Source organism: Balaenoptera borealis (genome assembly GCF_965194805.1).
Source record: "Balaenoptera borealis genome assembly, chromosome: 12".
Taxonomy (NCBI): domain Eukaryota; kingdom Metazoa; phylum Chordata; class Mammalia; order Artiodactyla; family Balaenopteridae; genus Balaenoptera; species Balaenoptera borealis.
Genome location: NC_138869.1, coordinates 12,257,565 through 12,272,195, shown reverse-complemented (window position 1 = coordinate 12,272,195; position 14,631 = coordinate 12,257,565). Strand labels below are relative to the sequence as shown.

The window sequence follows — 14,631 nt, the reverse complement described above, 5'->3', positions numbered from 1 at the left end:
CACTGGATTCTACTTGCTAACTTCCCAACCCTGAACAAAATATCAGCATGAATCTTTGTCTATAGATCCTGGGCCAAAGGACAATTTAGGACAAAGAGTCACAGAAATGGCGTCTTCTCCCTTTATGCTCCCTTTTAAAGGAACATGCATGTCTGCCCCTGGTGCACCCCTCCCTGCTCCAGGTCTGGTTCACAGATGGCTTGTGTCACCTGAGACGGGGCTGTGCCATCAGGGAAAGCCCAGGAGCCCCAGGGTCTAGATGGAGGTCTGCCACCAACACGCTGTGTGATCTTGGGCAGTCACTGCCCCTCTGCCAAATGAAGGGTCCAAAAAGGACTCAAAATTGTCAGCCTCAGCAGCAAAAACGTCCCAGAAGAAGCACCTGTGTCTGCAAGCTGCTGCAATCATGCCTCGTCCTCCTACCAGCCCTACAGTACACAGCTCACTACTGGGGGGTCTTCACTGTAATGCCCACCAGACTGTACCAGGGCTGCAGGAGCAAGGCCCCTTAGAGACCGGGCTGGGGTCCTCCATGGATGGGGCTGAAGAACAAACGTCAGCTCCAGGCGAACAGCCGCTGAGGTATGGCTGACACTCAGAGGGCCACTACCTTCACCGCCCCCTTGTCTGACCCTCTTCCTGCTCCGGCTCCCCCACCCGTTTACCCATTTCCCCTGGGAGCCCTTTCTTAACAAGTGTCTTGGGCTTCCCTGGTGGCGCAGTGGTTAGGAAGCCGCCTGCCAATGCAGGGGACACAGCTTCGAGCACTGGTCCAGGAAGATCCCACATACCGCGGAGCAACTAAGCCCGTGCGCCACAACTACTGAGCCCGTGCTCTAGAGCCTGAGAGCCACAACTACTGAGCCCACGTGCCACAACTACTGAAGCCCGCATACCTAGAGCCCATGCTCCGCAACAAGAGAAGCCACCACAATGAGAAGCTCGCTCACCGCAAAGACCCAACGCAGCCAAAAATAAAACAAATTGATAAAAAACAAAACAAACAAACAAACAAAAAATGACTTGCACACGGATCCTCGTCTCAGAGCTGCTTCTGTGGAGCCCAACCTAAGGCAAGGTCCAACCGTGCCCATTTTACAGATGAGGACATCGAGGCCCATGAATGGAAGAGAAGGGCCAGGAGCCAAGACTATGTGCCAGACCTGGGAAGCAGGCCCTAACCTGGGAAGTGACTCGCCCCTGCAGTGTCTGCCAGGTGAAAAGGGCGCTGCCTCCTCCGGCTGATAGCCCTGCAAACCTACGCTGGCTTTCAGAGTCGCTTGCGTGCCTTGAATGCGGCAGATAATAACATTTCCCTTGGAGTTGGGAAATCTGAGTTCTACTCCTGGGCTCTTCCACTGAGAAGCTCTGTGACCTTGCCTAAATTACTTCCACTGTCTGGGCTTCATCTGACTTATTGGCAAAGTCATGGGTTTGGACTAGACCAGGGGTAGCCGAGGATGCCCACAGGCCAAAGCTGGCCCAGCAGTCCATACAGTGCTCTTAGCATTTTTAAAATTTTGCTTTCAATATTGAAAAACTGGAAGATTTCATGTAAAAATGTGGATTTCAGAAGGTCTGAAATCTCTGCCCCTGTGCTGCACAGAGCTGAGGGGAGGCGGGGCCCTTTGGATAAGGGGGCCTCCTACCCACAGCACCGCCCCCCCCCGAGGCCTTTCAGTTTGCAGTGCCCCCATTTCATCCTGAGGTGCATTCCAGCTCCAAGACGGTCATTATTAATTTTAAATTAAATGCATCCTTTTCTCTCCTGCAAACAGGGTAAACGTGCAGAAAGAGAAGGGGAATACTCATTGCAAAGGGAACGGAAGGCACAGGGACATTTTGAGCACCGGGTTCCACGCACTTAAAGCAAATGATCTCATCCCTACCAAGCCCTCTGAGGCGGTAGTAATATCTCTTTTTCACGGGTGAGAAACTGAACTTCAAGAAGGCGTTTGTAGCTGGCCCGGGACCACTCTGGAACGTGGAAGAGCCAGGATCTGAGCCCAGTTTGTAAGACTCGGACCCCCGACAGAGCCCTCACGGAGCTCAGGCGCTGGGCTTTCCCTTGCCAACCCCCCATCTTCCATCCCCGTTTCCTTTACCCCCGTCCCCTGACGCACACGCCCCGCCTCCCGCGGCTCCTGGGGACGCGACGGGCACCACCGCCACCTAGTGGCCAGCAGGATAACAGCCGCACAGCAGCGCGCGCCGTCAGCCCTGCCCTTGGGGGCCTGGGATTTGGGAAGTGCCCCGGGGGGCCGGACGATGGTTTCCAAACCTGCCTTGGACCCTAGATCTCGAGCTTTCCTTCCCCTTCTCTGAATACCAGGGGGGTGAGAATCAAAACCACACTGAGCCACGTTCCTGCGTGAAACCCTGTAAGCTCCCTGTCGCTCGCAGGATAAATCAATCCAAACTTCTTCCCGTGGCCTTACGTCTGACCGGCCCTGCTCTCTGACCTCCGGCCACTCTGGCCCCAAGTCAGTCCCTAGTACCTCTGTGCTCCTCCGACTGGGGCCCCACCCCTCCCCCCCTTCCTTCTGCCCTGCCACTCTCAAGAAGGGACCTCCCCACAAAGGGAGGGGCCCGCTCCCTCCTTTACGTCCGCGGGGACAGTGTCCTAGAGCCCCAGCAGACGCGGCACCTCACCTCCCACCAGCCCTGGTCCCCACCCCACCCCCTCAGCTCACCTGCTGCAGGACGCGGGCTCGGGAGGCCAGCGTAGCGCTGTGCTCGGCGATACCCCGCTGGGAGGCCAGACAGATCTCCCGTAGTGGGAAGTCCACGATGGGGTACACCTGTGGGGAGACGCAGACCACCTGACCCGGAGCCTCAGCACCTGGAGCCCTGGAGGGCTGATGGGAGCACGAGCCCAGAGAGGGGCAGGCCCGGGCCAGGGGCGAGCGGGGTGGGTGGGGCTTGTTAAACCCACGCGGACCGTTGATCATCCACCTTATAGCGTTGTCGGGAACGCCAGCCAATGAACGAGGGCTGTAGACAGACTACACGCCCACCCGCGGGCCTTCGCCGCTGCCTAACTCAGGCTAGGATTGGGCGCAGGGCTTCCTAGAGGGGTGATGCCTGAAGTGAGCCTTTAGAAAGCCTAGTGACTGGGGCAAAGAGAGGAAGCTGAGGACTATTATGAAGCCATAAAGAAGGAATTCCTGCCATTTTCAACAACATGGATGGAAGAGGGCATTATGTTAAGTGAGATTAAGTCAGAGAAAGATACACACCCTATGATCTCACTTACATGTGGAATTAAAACAAACACAAACTCCTAGATACAGAGAACAGATTGGTGGTTTCCAGAGGTGGGGATTGGAGGGGTGGGCAAAAGGGGTGAAAGGGGGTCAATTGGTACAAACTTCCAATTATGAGATAAATAAGTCTTGGGGGTGTGAAGTACAGAAAGGTAACTACAGTTGGTAATACTGGATTGGATTTGAAAGTTGCTGAGAGTAGCTCATAAAAAGGTCTCATCACAAGAAAAATCATTTTAACTGTGTGGTGACGGATGTGAACTGGATTTATTGTGGTGATCATTTCACAGTAATATACAAATATCAAATCATGATATACACCTGAAGCTAATAAGCCAATCTGAAACAGCTACATAGTGTTAAAAAAATAAAAAGAAGAAGGAAGGAAGGAAGGGAGGGAGGGAGGAAGGAAAGGAGGGAGGGAGGAAGGAAGTGTGGGAAGAAGAAAAGGAAGGAAACAAAACCAAAATAAACTGAGGTTGTCCCATAAAGGCCAAATTCCCTTCCCAGGCCGACAGCAGGGAGCCACAAATCTTTTCTGTAAAGGGCCAGAGTAAATACTCAGGTTTGAAGGCCATGGGGTCTCTGTCTCGACTACTCAACTCTGCCCTCGAAGCACGATAGCAGCCACAGACAGTACATAAACAAGTGGGCTGTGCTCCAATAAAACCTTATTTATAAAAGCAGGCCAAGGGCCGGAATTTGCCAACTGCTAGTGTACAAGACCCTCCCTGATCTGGCTGCTGGCACCTGTCATGTCTTAGCTCCTTGCTCTGCCCAGCTCGCTGCCCTCCAGCCCCCTGCCCTCTGCTGCTCCTCAAGGCCTGTGTCGTGCTGCTTCCTCTGCTGGACACCCTGACTCCCACACTGTCACACCATCCACTCCCCCACTGCACCGCTCTCCACCCCCGACACGCTGCCCCTTCCGGTCTCTCTACCTCGCTTGTGTATTTCTCAATGACCCTTTAGCACCAGCTAACAGTGTGGTGAAAATGCTATTATTACCCTCTCCCTCACCGACTGTGAGATCCGAGAGCAGAGATTCTGTTTTATGGTCCCCATGGCCTAGAATGGTGCCTGGTATAGGAGGAGGGTCTCAAGATTTGTCCAAGGGAAGGAGGGAGAGAAAAGGAACAGGGGAAGAAAGGAGGGTTGAATATGTAAAATTCAAGACAGAAACGGCCCCATGGGGTCCCAGCAGCCTCTGTCCCCGCCCAGCCTTTCTGAATGAATGCATCGCCTGCAGAACCAGAAGACCTGGCCTCACAGGGGGAGGAGGGACCCAGCTCCCTTTAGGGCGGTAGCAAAGCCCTCCTTACCATCGTGTTTTCATCCTTAAAGAGGGTCTCTCCTCTGGCTTTAGCAAGCAGCTCCCCAGGGCAGTCCAGCTGGTGCTCAGACACAAACTCAAACAGGCTGTTCTTCCTGGAAGTGAAGAGGATGAGGGACAGAGCCCGGGGGTCGGGTTAAGAACCTGGGTTTGGAATCAGGCAGATCGGGGCTGGAGGGCTTGCCATGCTACTGGTGGGACCTTGGGAAAGTGCTTTAGCCTCTCTGGGCCTCAGCATCCTCACGGGTAAGATGGAAAACTAGTAAAGTACGGACAGTTCTGTTCTAGCAAGGTACCCGATAGGAGAAACCCTTAATGCGTGGGAGCTTCCCTGACGTGGGACCTTAGGACCCTGGGACTCCTCCTCTCCCAGCAGGTCCCTGCACTGTGAAAGCCCCAACCAAGTGGAGCTTCTCTGCAGAAACCAATCCAGGCCATGTCCCCCCGGCCACCCCGCCAGGCCATGGCATTGAGAGGTGCCACATACCACACGATGACCAGCTGGAGGAAGTGCAGCAGTTTCTTCTCGCCCTTGCAGGTGGCACAGGTCTTGTTCCCCCTCCCTGAGCATGTGCTGCATCTGAGAGGGGCCCCATCAGTACCACTCAGATGGTCGTGGTGTCCCAGTGGCTCCGGAGGCCCCTGCCTCACATCCTTCCTCACAGAGGTGGACTGTAGTGGGCACAGATTGCTTCCACATGCCCACCACCTAGACCTCCTGCTTCTCGTAGCAGTGCCCCAATCTCCCTTTGGAGACCACCCTTCTCCCCACCAGCCCACATGGTTTGTGGGCTTGCCCCCATCCCTTCTATGACCAGCTTGGGACCTCAGCCTGGCCAATCAGCTCATTCCATCTCTCTGGCCCTAGTGGCTGATACAGAGATTGACACATGACCCAGGTGAGTGCATTGAGATCCACCCCAGAACTTTTGCTGGATCAGGAAAGGGCCATCCTTTTCCACTGAGGTCACCAAGCTTAGAGCTGCTGGTGGCCTCCTCTGCCACCACAGGAGACAGCCTGCCTGAGGATGAAGCCAACATGAAGGAAAGCAGAGTGAGGGACAGAGACAGATTCCTGGTGACACTGTTTAAGCACCTGGATCCAGCTGTACCTGAAGTCATCCCAGAAATCTATTCCTCAACTTTTCCATTACATGGGCCTATAAATTTACTCTTTTGCTAAAGCCAGTTTGAATTGGAGTTCTTTTACTTGTAAGTGAAAGAAATCTAAGTTTCTTTCCAAATCAAAGAGCTCCATTACCAACCACAGGTGGCAGGTCCACCAAAGCTTCGCCATCTGGCTTGTTAGAAGGATGGCCTGGGCCTGGATGAGCCACAGGTATCATGAACCCAACACAACTTTGAAGAGTTTCACTCCTCATGGTTTCTTGTTTCCCTTTAAAGATTTATAAATACATGAAAGGACATCAAGTCCAAAAGGCAGCAACCCACTGTTTGCAAAGCCCTGTGAACAGGCACTTTGTTTAGTCAATCAACCAACCTTCCTTCACTCTTCCTCCATTTAGTCCCTGCAATGGGTTATAAATAAGGGTTTGCCCAGGCCCGGATCCTCAGAGAGATAAGAATCTCACCTTGGGTGCTTTTCTGTATTCACTTCCCCTCCACGTGAGCAGGAAGACGTCTCCTCTCTTAACCCACGGCCTCCCTTCCTCCCTGCAGAACCTCGTACCTCCCCCCGCCCCCAACCCACAGATTGCTTGATGGGCTCCACTTGGTCTCGAGAAACACTCACCGAGGTGACAGGGCACCTACAATGCACAGAGCTCTGGGGACACAGGGGTGACAAGACAGCGCGCCCGCTTGCCTTCCCGAGGGCAGGCAGTGAAAAGCAAGAATGCCAGTGAGAGCACTCAGCTCGGGGCCTGGGAGCCCCATCTTACCTCTGCCTGCCGGACCCCGAGCACATCTGACACCGCCGGGCGGGCCTGGCTTTGCGCTTGGCCCCGCTGCACGAGGGGCACCGCACCTGCGGACACACGTGGCCTCAGCCCTCACCCGCCTCCCGGGGAGCAGGCAAAGGGCATCCTGAGACCTGGCTCCAAGCCAGCCTGTGACCTTCCCCAAGCTGTCACTTCCCTACTTGCTCTCCCTGGGCCTCGCCCCTTGTCTGTAAAATGCAGTGTATCTTCGGACCCCTCCAGTTATAGCTTCAGAGACTCTGCATCCTCACATCTCTGTTTCTCCTGAGACCTCAGCCTCTCCTGCTCTTCTCTGATCCCCAGGACCCTTGGGACCGTCCCCTGACCAAACAGCCATGGCCGGGGCGGGGGGAGAGGGGCAGGCTGGCCCTCTCTGGTGCTGGAAAAGCCCCCAGAGATGGACCAGGCTGTGCCCTCACAGCTGGCTTTGGGGTGTGCTCGGAGACATTCCAGGGAAAGCCTGAGGGACAAGGGGGGAGGAGGAGGAGGAGGAGCAGGGGAGGGAGGAGGGAGCAGCAAAGGCCACCGCTGAGCCCCACGGCGGGTGCGGAGCGGGTAGATGGACGAGCACGCAGCAGGCGGAAGGCGGGTGGAAGGGCACGTGGGCAGGTAGAGGACGGAGGAGGCCCGCTTCAGAGCAGCAAGTGGTCGGTGTGTGTCCAAGGGATTAGGCACAAACGGGGCGGTGGGGAGAGCTGAGAACACGCGAGGGGCGTGGACTTACTACTGGGAAGGCTAGTAGCCTAGAGGATTCTGCAAAGAACGCTGAGGCCACGAGGGCCTGGCTGGTGCTGAGGGGCCCGCGCGGGGCTGAAGAGTATACGTGGTCGTCCCCGCCCGGATTTACATCTACCAGAACCTCAGAATGTGACCTTATTTGGAAATCATCTTTGCAGATGTAATTAGTAAGGGTGAGGTCATACTGCGGAAGGGTGGGCCCTACATCCAATGACTCGTGTCCCTATGGGAAGCCCGTGAGGAGACAGAGACACACACAGAGAAGCCAGGAAGCAACACGGAGGCAGAGATGGGGGTGAGGCAGCTATAAGCCAAGGACTGCCAGACGCTGCCAGAAGCCGGGAGGAAGGCATGAGACGGCTCTTAACCCTGCCGACACCTTGATATTGGACATCCAGCCTCCAGAACTCCTAAGGGAATACATTTGTTGCTTTAAGCCACCCAGTTTGTGGTCATTTATTACGGCAGCCCCAGGAAGCTAATCCAAGGCCCGAGTCTCTTGTGTCCCTCAAAGGCCCTGAACTTCACTTCTCCGCCGGCACTTGCCCCTGCACTACAAGTGCTGGTCACTTGCCAGTCTGCCCCTCGGACAGAGGGTCCCTGTGAGAAGGACCCCAGGTCTCAGTCCTCCTGCACCCAGCAGGTACTCAATAAATGTTTGTAGGTGGAGGAGAAAAGGAGAGAAGAATGAAAATCATAAACCATCAAAGTGAAATAAGGTCAATAGAGACCACCCACTCCAACATTCCCATTTTACAGGTAGGAAGATGGAGGCCCGGAAAGGGAGGATGACTTGTCAGAGGCCCCACTGTTGGCGCAGGGAGCCCCAGGCTGCCAGCCCAGCCCTCCATCCCCACATGGCCCTGCTCCACATCACGTACTCACCAACGGCCACATGTGACTCACCGTGCCGGCCCCGTGGCAGCTGCTGCACTTGTAGCGCCCATGCCCGTGGCATTTGTGGCATTCCTGAGAGTGAACGCTCTCCTTGATCTGGTTTTCCAAGTACCAGCAGCTCCTGATTTCACCAACCCCACCCCCATGATGTCAGCATCCCACGTGGAGGTATAACAGTTCAGGCCATGGTGGGAAGATGACCATTGGTGACTAGGCTTCCAAAGGGCCTTGAACACCAAGCCAAAGAGATCACGTTACCACCTCCTCGGAGCCTCAGCCCAGTCGGTCCTGGATGCTAAGACGGGGAGACCAGGTCTCCGACTCCCATGTCCTAACTCACACTCCCAGGCTAAACCACAAAAGCCAGTATCCTTAGCCCATTAGGTGGCTAAAGTGGTCTTTGGGAATAGAAGCCATAAAAAAACAGAGGGTGTTTTTGCAAAAGGCAGCAAACTAGCTACTGGAATTCAATGGCTGAATCAAAATAGCTTTTCCACCCTGGAGAACAGGATGAAACACTTTCTTGATCTCTCAAAGTCCTCTTCGTCTTATGATGCTATGAAAACTCAGAGGGTAAAATGACACGCTTGAATCAAGTTCTAAAGTGAAAACAAGGCAGGTAATTAGATGAGAACATAACATAAAACATCTCAGCTGGGGTTTTGTAACACATTAGGTCACCCTCACTACCTGTCCTGATTATATTTCTGTAAAACAGAGTGGATGTCAAATTCTACTCCCCTAATGACTTCCATAAAAAAATCCCAGTGATGCTTTAATTTTATTTTATATGTTTCATTCAGCTGTTTCCCAACAGGTCAAAAAAATAAAAATAAAAAAGATAAAAACACTCAGATGGTCTAGGAATGTGAATGCTCACTATTTAAAGCTGGTGACAATTTCGTACCATCCTGTTGCTATGTGAACGCTCCCTAATTTTCGCGGAATTTCGTATGGGACTACAGCCCATACGCTGGGTTTTCTTAGAATTCTGCTTATTTGATGGGCAAGGAATAAACCACCAGCCTGGACTTTGGGTTTCCTTTTTAAAAGGATAAAGTTTGAAGAAACTATGGTGCCCGGAAAACCAGCTCCAAGAGAAGGGCAGAGACTCCAATAAACACATTACCTTGACCAATGATGAGTGAGGGACTTGGAACTTCCTGGTATCTTCCTGAAACATCGGGGGAACCTGGACCTTGATGTCCCAAAGCCTGGGGGAGGTCCCTCTTTGTGGCCCATCCACGGAGTGGTCTGACAGAGAAAGGGGCTGTTCAAAGAGCAGCAAACGGCTGCAAGGACCAGCTTTCATTTATTCACCAAATAGTACGGAGCCTTCACCTGGTGCCAGGCGTTAGGCTAGACCCTGGGGCCGAGGGACTGGTAGGTAAGGGTCCCCTTAGAGCCTGTGCTTCAGCAGCCAAGCGTCGGAGTTGGACAGACCCGGCTGACTCCTGCTTCTTGTACTTCCTGGCTGCGGAACTCGAGACCATCTCCTCCACCTACCTCTCCGCCCTGCAATCCTCTCCTCTCTACCCAGGGATAACGGTGGCACCTACCATGGAGAACGGTAGTAAAACTGAACAGCAGAAGGCATACCAGTGCTTAGCCCAGGGCTGGTACAGGCCAAGGGATCAATAAACAAGGATTGCCACCACTACTGTCACCAGCCCCACCATCTTCTTTCTCCTCCTCCTCCGTTCAAGGAGATGGACTACATCGCAAGACAACAGAACATGACATGGTGAGTGCTTCGGACAAGAGCTGCGTAAGGCGTTCTGAAAACTCAGAAGACTGACTCATTCTGCTGGGGAGGGGACAGCAGGGGAGAAACCCTCAGAGGCTTCGTAAAAGAGGGGACCCTCCAGCTAAGTCTCGGAGGATGAACCAGAGAACAGGTAGGGCACAGAGCTTCCCAGAAAGAGAGGCTTAAGCCTCTAGGGGGTCCAGCAGAGGTGGCATAGCACACTGAACGGGGTGGGGATCCAGAGGCTCGGGGAGGCGCCGGGGGCGGCCCAGGAGGCAGGCAGACGCCCGAGCACACTGGCCCCGTGTGGCAGCACCAGCCTGTGGCCAAACGCAAACACTAGACTTTTGCAGGACCTCCTGCAAACCACTTCCCTGGAAGGTCTCCCGGGGGAAAGGCCACCCTCCCTTTTTATGGGGGACGGGAAGCCGAGGCTGCGAGCAGCGGAGCATCTTCCTCGGGGTCAGTGGCTAAGCCAAGTCCTGACGTTCTCCACCAGCCCCTGCCGTATTCGCTCCTCATTAAACTCATTTCAGACAACTCACTTACTGGTATAGGGCTGAAAAGTCCATTCACTTATCCTGGATTCACTGAAGGTTTCTAGTCGATACTACAAAGGAAAAATAGTGTGTTCACACTCGTGCCCTCAGGAAGACAGAGCCTTATGCAAAAGATGAAGCTCCCCAGCCCTGGGCTCAGCAGGGGGAACAGAAGTTCCCAAGCACGGCCAGCGCCCGAGGGCTGCTCAGAACAGGCTGGCAGCAGCGACTCGTGTCGCAGATGCCCTGGGACACATCTGCAGGGGGTCACTCAGCCCCAGGAAATCTCCCCTGACAGACACACCACTGGGCACCTGCAGTATAATGTGTATAATTTCTTTATACACAGAAATGGTCTATGAGGCAAGTTTTGAAGCAAAAACTGCCCTTTGACAGATAGAGGCTGCTGGAATCAGCCGCTCCGAGCGCCCCCTGGGGGAATTTATCTGCCTGAGGTCGAGATCCTCCTTCTTGATCCTCATCCACGGGATCCTGGACATCGCCTGGCTCCTCCTTTTCCATGTGAGGAAAGGGATGCTCAGAGAGGTCAGGTGACTTGCCCAAGGTCACACAGCTACACAGAGACCTTGTATCTCAAATCCCTGCTCTGACCACTCCCTGCGAGGCTGATTTCTGTGACTGTGTGCCCTCCAGGGGATGGCTATGCCAGTGACACTAGGAAATGTGAACTTAAACTTGTCCCTGTCAAGGCAGAAGGTGACAAAGGTGGGGTCACCTTGTGTGGTCTTGGTACCAAGCACAGAACCTCCCTGGAGCCTCAGGCCTGGGGGTGATGAATAAATAAATACCCTTGGCACAGATGAAACTTGGGGGAGGCAGAGGGAGCTGGGATCAGGGGAGGAGACGGCCCTTTCTAGCCCACCCCTCCAGGAAGCAGGTAAGTTGTCTTTAAAAACAGGGCTTTGGTGCCAGCCAACCTGTGTTTGAATCCCAGCTCGATCACTTCTAGCTGCATGTTTGGGGGCAAGTAACTCCACCTCTCTAAATGTCCAATTCCTCCTAACTGGTGATGATACCTACCATGCAGCGTAGCTATGAGGATTTGCTAAGACATATAGGTAACGTGCTGTCGGTGATGCCTAGGGCATTCGAGCTGTTCTCTGGTGATTGACAACCATGATTCCTTGTATTATAACTCACTACAATGTCACCGTTATTCACACGCACTGTTCCCCCAGACTCCTTTCTCCCGGGCCTCGCCAGGCGCCCGCCGGCCAGCCCTCACCCTGCGCAGGGCCTGCTGCTTCAGCTCCAGGATGACGAGGTCGCCGGCGGCCGCGCTGCCGTAGCAGCACTTGGAGTCCACGAAGCTGAGGAGGGCTTCCCGGGCCACCTCCTCTGTCACCACGGGGACTCTGGTGGGGACCGAGCAGAGGGGCGGTGGGTCTGGGGAGAGCCTGCAGGCTCACCCAGGCCAGTCAGCCCCCTCACTGTGCAGATGGAAACTAAGGCCCGGAGACAGGGGTCCCCCGGCCGTGTCCACAGCAGTGTAGAGCCCTCGGGCATCCAGCCGGTGAGGGCATCTCCGGCATCAGGAACTGTGTGAACAGATGCCCGGTGGGAAAGTGGCAGGTCCTTCGAGAGGACAGCAAAACCACTTTAGCTGAGGTGTGGAGCGGCGGAGAAGGGCTGATGGGATCTTAGAACTCAAATGAAAAAACAAAAACAGAAACAAAAAACTGAAAGATGAATTATGCCACTTTACAGATAAGGAAAACTGAGGTCCAGAGAAGATGTCACACAGCTAGAAGGAGGCAGAGTTAGGCTAGACGAGGTTCCTGCCCTCTGAGAACTTGACTTCAGCCAGAGGAGCTGTGAGTAACGCTCAGGGGAAGACCCCAGCCGAGAACCTTCTGACAGTGGTGCCCACAGAGACCCGCCGTGAGCCCGCTGGACGGCAGCGGTGCAGGCTGGGAGGGCAGACTACGAAGGACCCTTTCTCGGCCCCCTCTCAGGACACCTCTCCTCCTCCTGGAAGACTCCCCTGAGGCCCAACTGCCCTGTCCCTCCTCAGCAAAGCCCTCCCGCCACCGCCATGAGCAGAGGCCCCTTCCTCCTCCCCGCCCCCCATCTTCACATTCTTCTCCACGGCCGCCTGCCTCCAAATGCAAGCCCTCACCAACGCACGCTGTGTCGCCGACACCCCCGGCCCTGCGCACAGAGGGGCCCGCGTGCCCACAGACAGGGCACAGCAGGTGGAGAGCGTGGGGCAGCAGTGGCCGGGACGACTCCGCGGAAGAAGGGGCGTCTGCAGGCACGCAGGGCGGGCGGCCAGGGAGGAGAAGGGAGGTGGTCCAGGCAGCAGCGGGGCCAGGAGCACCAGGAAGACACGCTCGACGGCAGGACACGGCCACCCGGGACCCAGAACGGGCACGGCTCCTCCTCCCGTCCGCACAAAGCTGGCTGGACAGCCGGAGCTCTGCCCCGAGTCCTCCAAGCAAGCAGACTTTCGGTAAAGGGCGAGATAGGAAATACTTTAGGCTTTGTGGGCCACGTGGCCTCTGTGTCACCACTCAGCTCCTCTGTCACAGTGTAAAAGCAGCCACAGACAGTAAGGAAACAAAAACACATGGCCATGTGCCAATAAAACCTGATAGACAAAAGTAGGCAGTGAGCTAGATCTGGCCCGGGGGCCGTAGTTTGCAATCCCTGATCTAGACTAGAGTTTTCAACCCTGGCTTGGTAGCCAAACAACCTGAAGAGCTTGGAAAAATACACACTCCCAGGCTCCATCCCTGGAGACTCTGATCCACTGGGTCTGGAGTCCTGATGCACTGTCTGGGTTGAAATCTGTGGCCCCTGAGATCCCCGAGGAGGGCTGTCGGGGGACAAAGGTGACCTGAGGATCACCACGCGTGATCCCGTGCGATGGCTTCATGGGGGTTGCCAGGGCTCACCTGTGTTCCAGGAACGAAGACCAGCACCTTTGTTCCTGGGGTCTCCCCGGGGCCTCCGAAGGTGGGAAGAATATCTGGCATCCTGGAGGAGAGCGGGGGAGTGAGGGCTCGACAGCCCGGCTCCAAGGCACAGGTATTTGTGGGACAAAAGGAGGAAAGATGGGCCGAATGTGAGAGAGAAGAGACGAAGAATGAGGGTTCCAAGACCAGCAGCATCCTGGTCGTAAGTGGAGATGGACGTGGTCACGGAATGTCCATGGACACAGGGCCTACGCCCCGTCCTCCCGTTCCCTCCCAATGGCGACAAGGGGCTTCCCAGGGCCCCCAGGGGACAGGGGAGCTCTCCCAGCCTGGCCTGTTCCAGAGATGCCCACACAACATCATAAGCCCCGGGAAGAGGCTGCGGGACCCAAGCCCCCAGGGACACAGACTCACTGTCCCCTTGAAGAAGCCAGTCACAGCTGGGCAGCCTCTCCAGGAGTTCAGCCGGGGGCGCCAGAGGACTCTCGGCCTCGAAGCTGAGGTCCATCACACCTGGGGAAGAACGGGCAGTGCTGAGCCTCGGGGAGGAGGGGGTCGAAGGCGACTCCTGTCAGCTACCTGACAGGTGAGGGCAGGTGCATCGTCAAGAGGCTCACGGTTTCAGTCAGTCTCACTCTGGCCCCCTCGGGACACACAACATACTTGTAGGGCGGCCAGCAATGGGGTTGGGGGTATGACAGTAGCAGCGGTAATAATAATGATGAGACAAACATTCGGAAGGGCAGCTCCTATTTGCTGGGCACCTGCTCTGTGCCAGTCAGCAGGACAGGTGCTGTATACACAGTATCATATTCCCCAGCCCTAGGAGACAGACACTGAATAACAGATGGGCACACTTCTTTGCTGCTCCTCTCATCAACAGACAGGTCTCTGTTTCCTCCCCTTGAACCTGGGCAGGCTTGTGACCGCTTCACCAAGTGAACACAGCAAGCAAAGAAGAGACTGCAGCTCCTACTTCTGGCCTCCTGAAGCCGTCCCTCTTGATGCCTGAGCTGCCAGGTAAGAAATTAGACTATCCCACTGGAGAGGCCACGTGCAAGTGCCCTGAGACTACGTGGGGAGGGGCCCAGTGGAGCCTGGCCTTCCGGCCACCCTGCCAAGCCACCAGGAGTATGAGCAAAGCCGTCTTGGACCCTCCAGTCCAGAGTAGCTGCCTGCTGAATACACTGAGGGACCCTTTTATGCACTGCATGTCTGCATCCCCCCAAATTCAT

The 14,631-nt window shown here is 55.3% G+C and overlaps 1 protein-coding gene across 15 annotated transcripts in view; it reads right to left on the bottom strand.

Moving 5' to 3' along the window:
- Nucleotides 1–14,631, bottom strand: part of SSUH2 (ssu-2 homolog) — a 255,927-nt gene that overhangs the window by 226,300 nt on the left and 14,996 nt on the right. For 13 of the 15 annotated variants that reach the window (XR_014232680.1, XR_014232681.1, XR_014232682.1 and 10 more), the window contains 10 exons: nucleotides 13,811–13,909; nucleotides 13,376–13,457; nucleotides 11,704–11,833; nucleotides 10,468–10,528; nucleotides 9,301–9,425; nucleotides 8,181–8,243; nucleotides 6,498–6,583; nucleotides 5,084–5,176; nucleotides 4,586–4,691; nucleotides 2,694–2,801 (listed from right to left, as the gene is read on the bottom strand). Coding sequence is in view for 12 of the 15 variants with exons in the window: in XM_082347531.1 (XP_082203657.1) it covers nucleotides 2,694–2,801; nucleotides 4,586–4,691; nucleotides 5,084–5,176; nucleotides 6,498–6,583; nucleotides 8,181–8,243; nucleotides 9,301–9,425; nucleotides 10,468–10,528; nucleotides 11,704–11,833; nucleotides 13,376–13,457; nucleotides 13,811–13,909 (953 nt within the window). In the remaining 3 variants the exon portion in view is untranslated. Of the gene's footprint in view, nucleotides 1–2,693; nucleotides 2,802–4,585; nucleotides 4,692–5,083; nucleotides 5,177–6,497; nucleotides 6,584–8,180; nucleotides 8,399–9,300; nucleotides 9,426–10,467; nucleotides 10,529–11,703; nucleotides 11,834–13,375; nucleotides 13,458–13,810; nucleotides 13,910–14,631 lie in introns of all 15 variants that reach the window. The other 2 variants (XM_082347538.1, XM_082347540.1) reach the window with 1 other exon arrangement.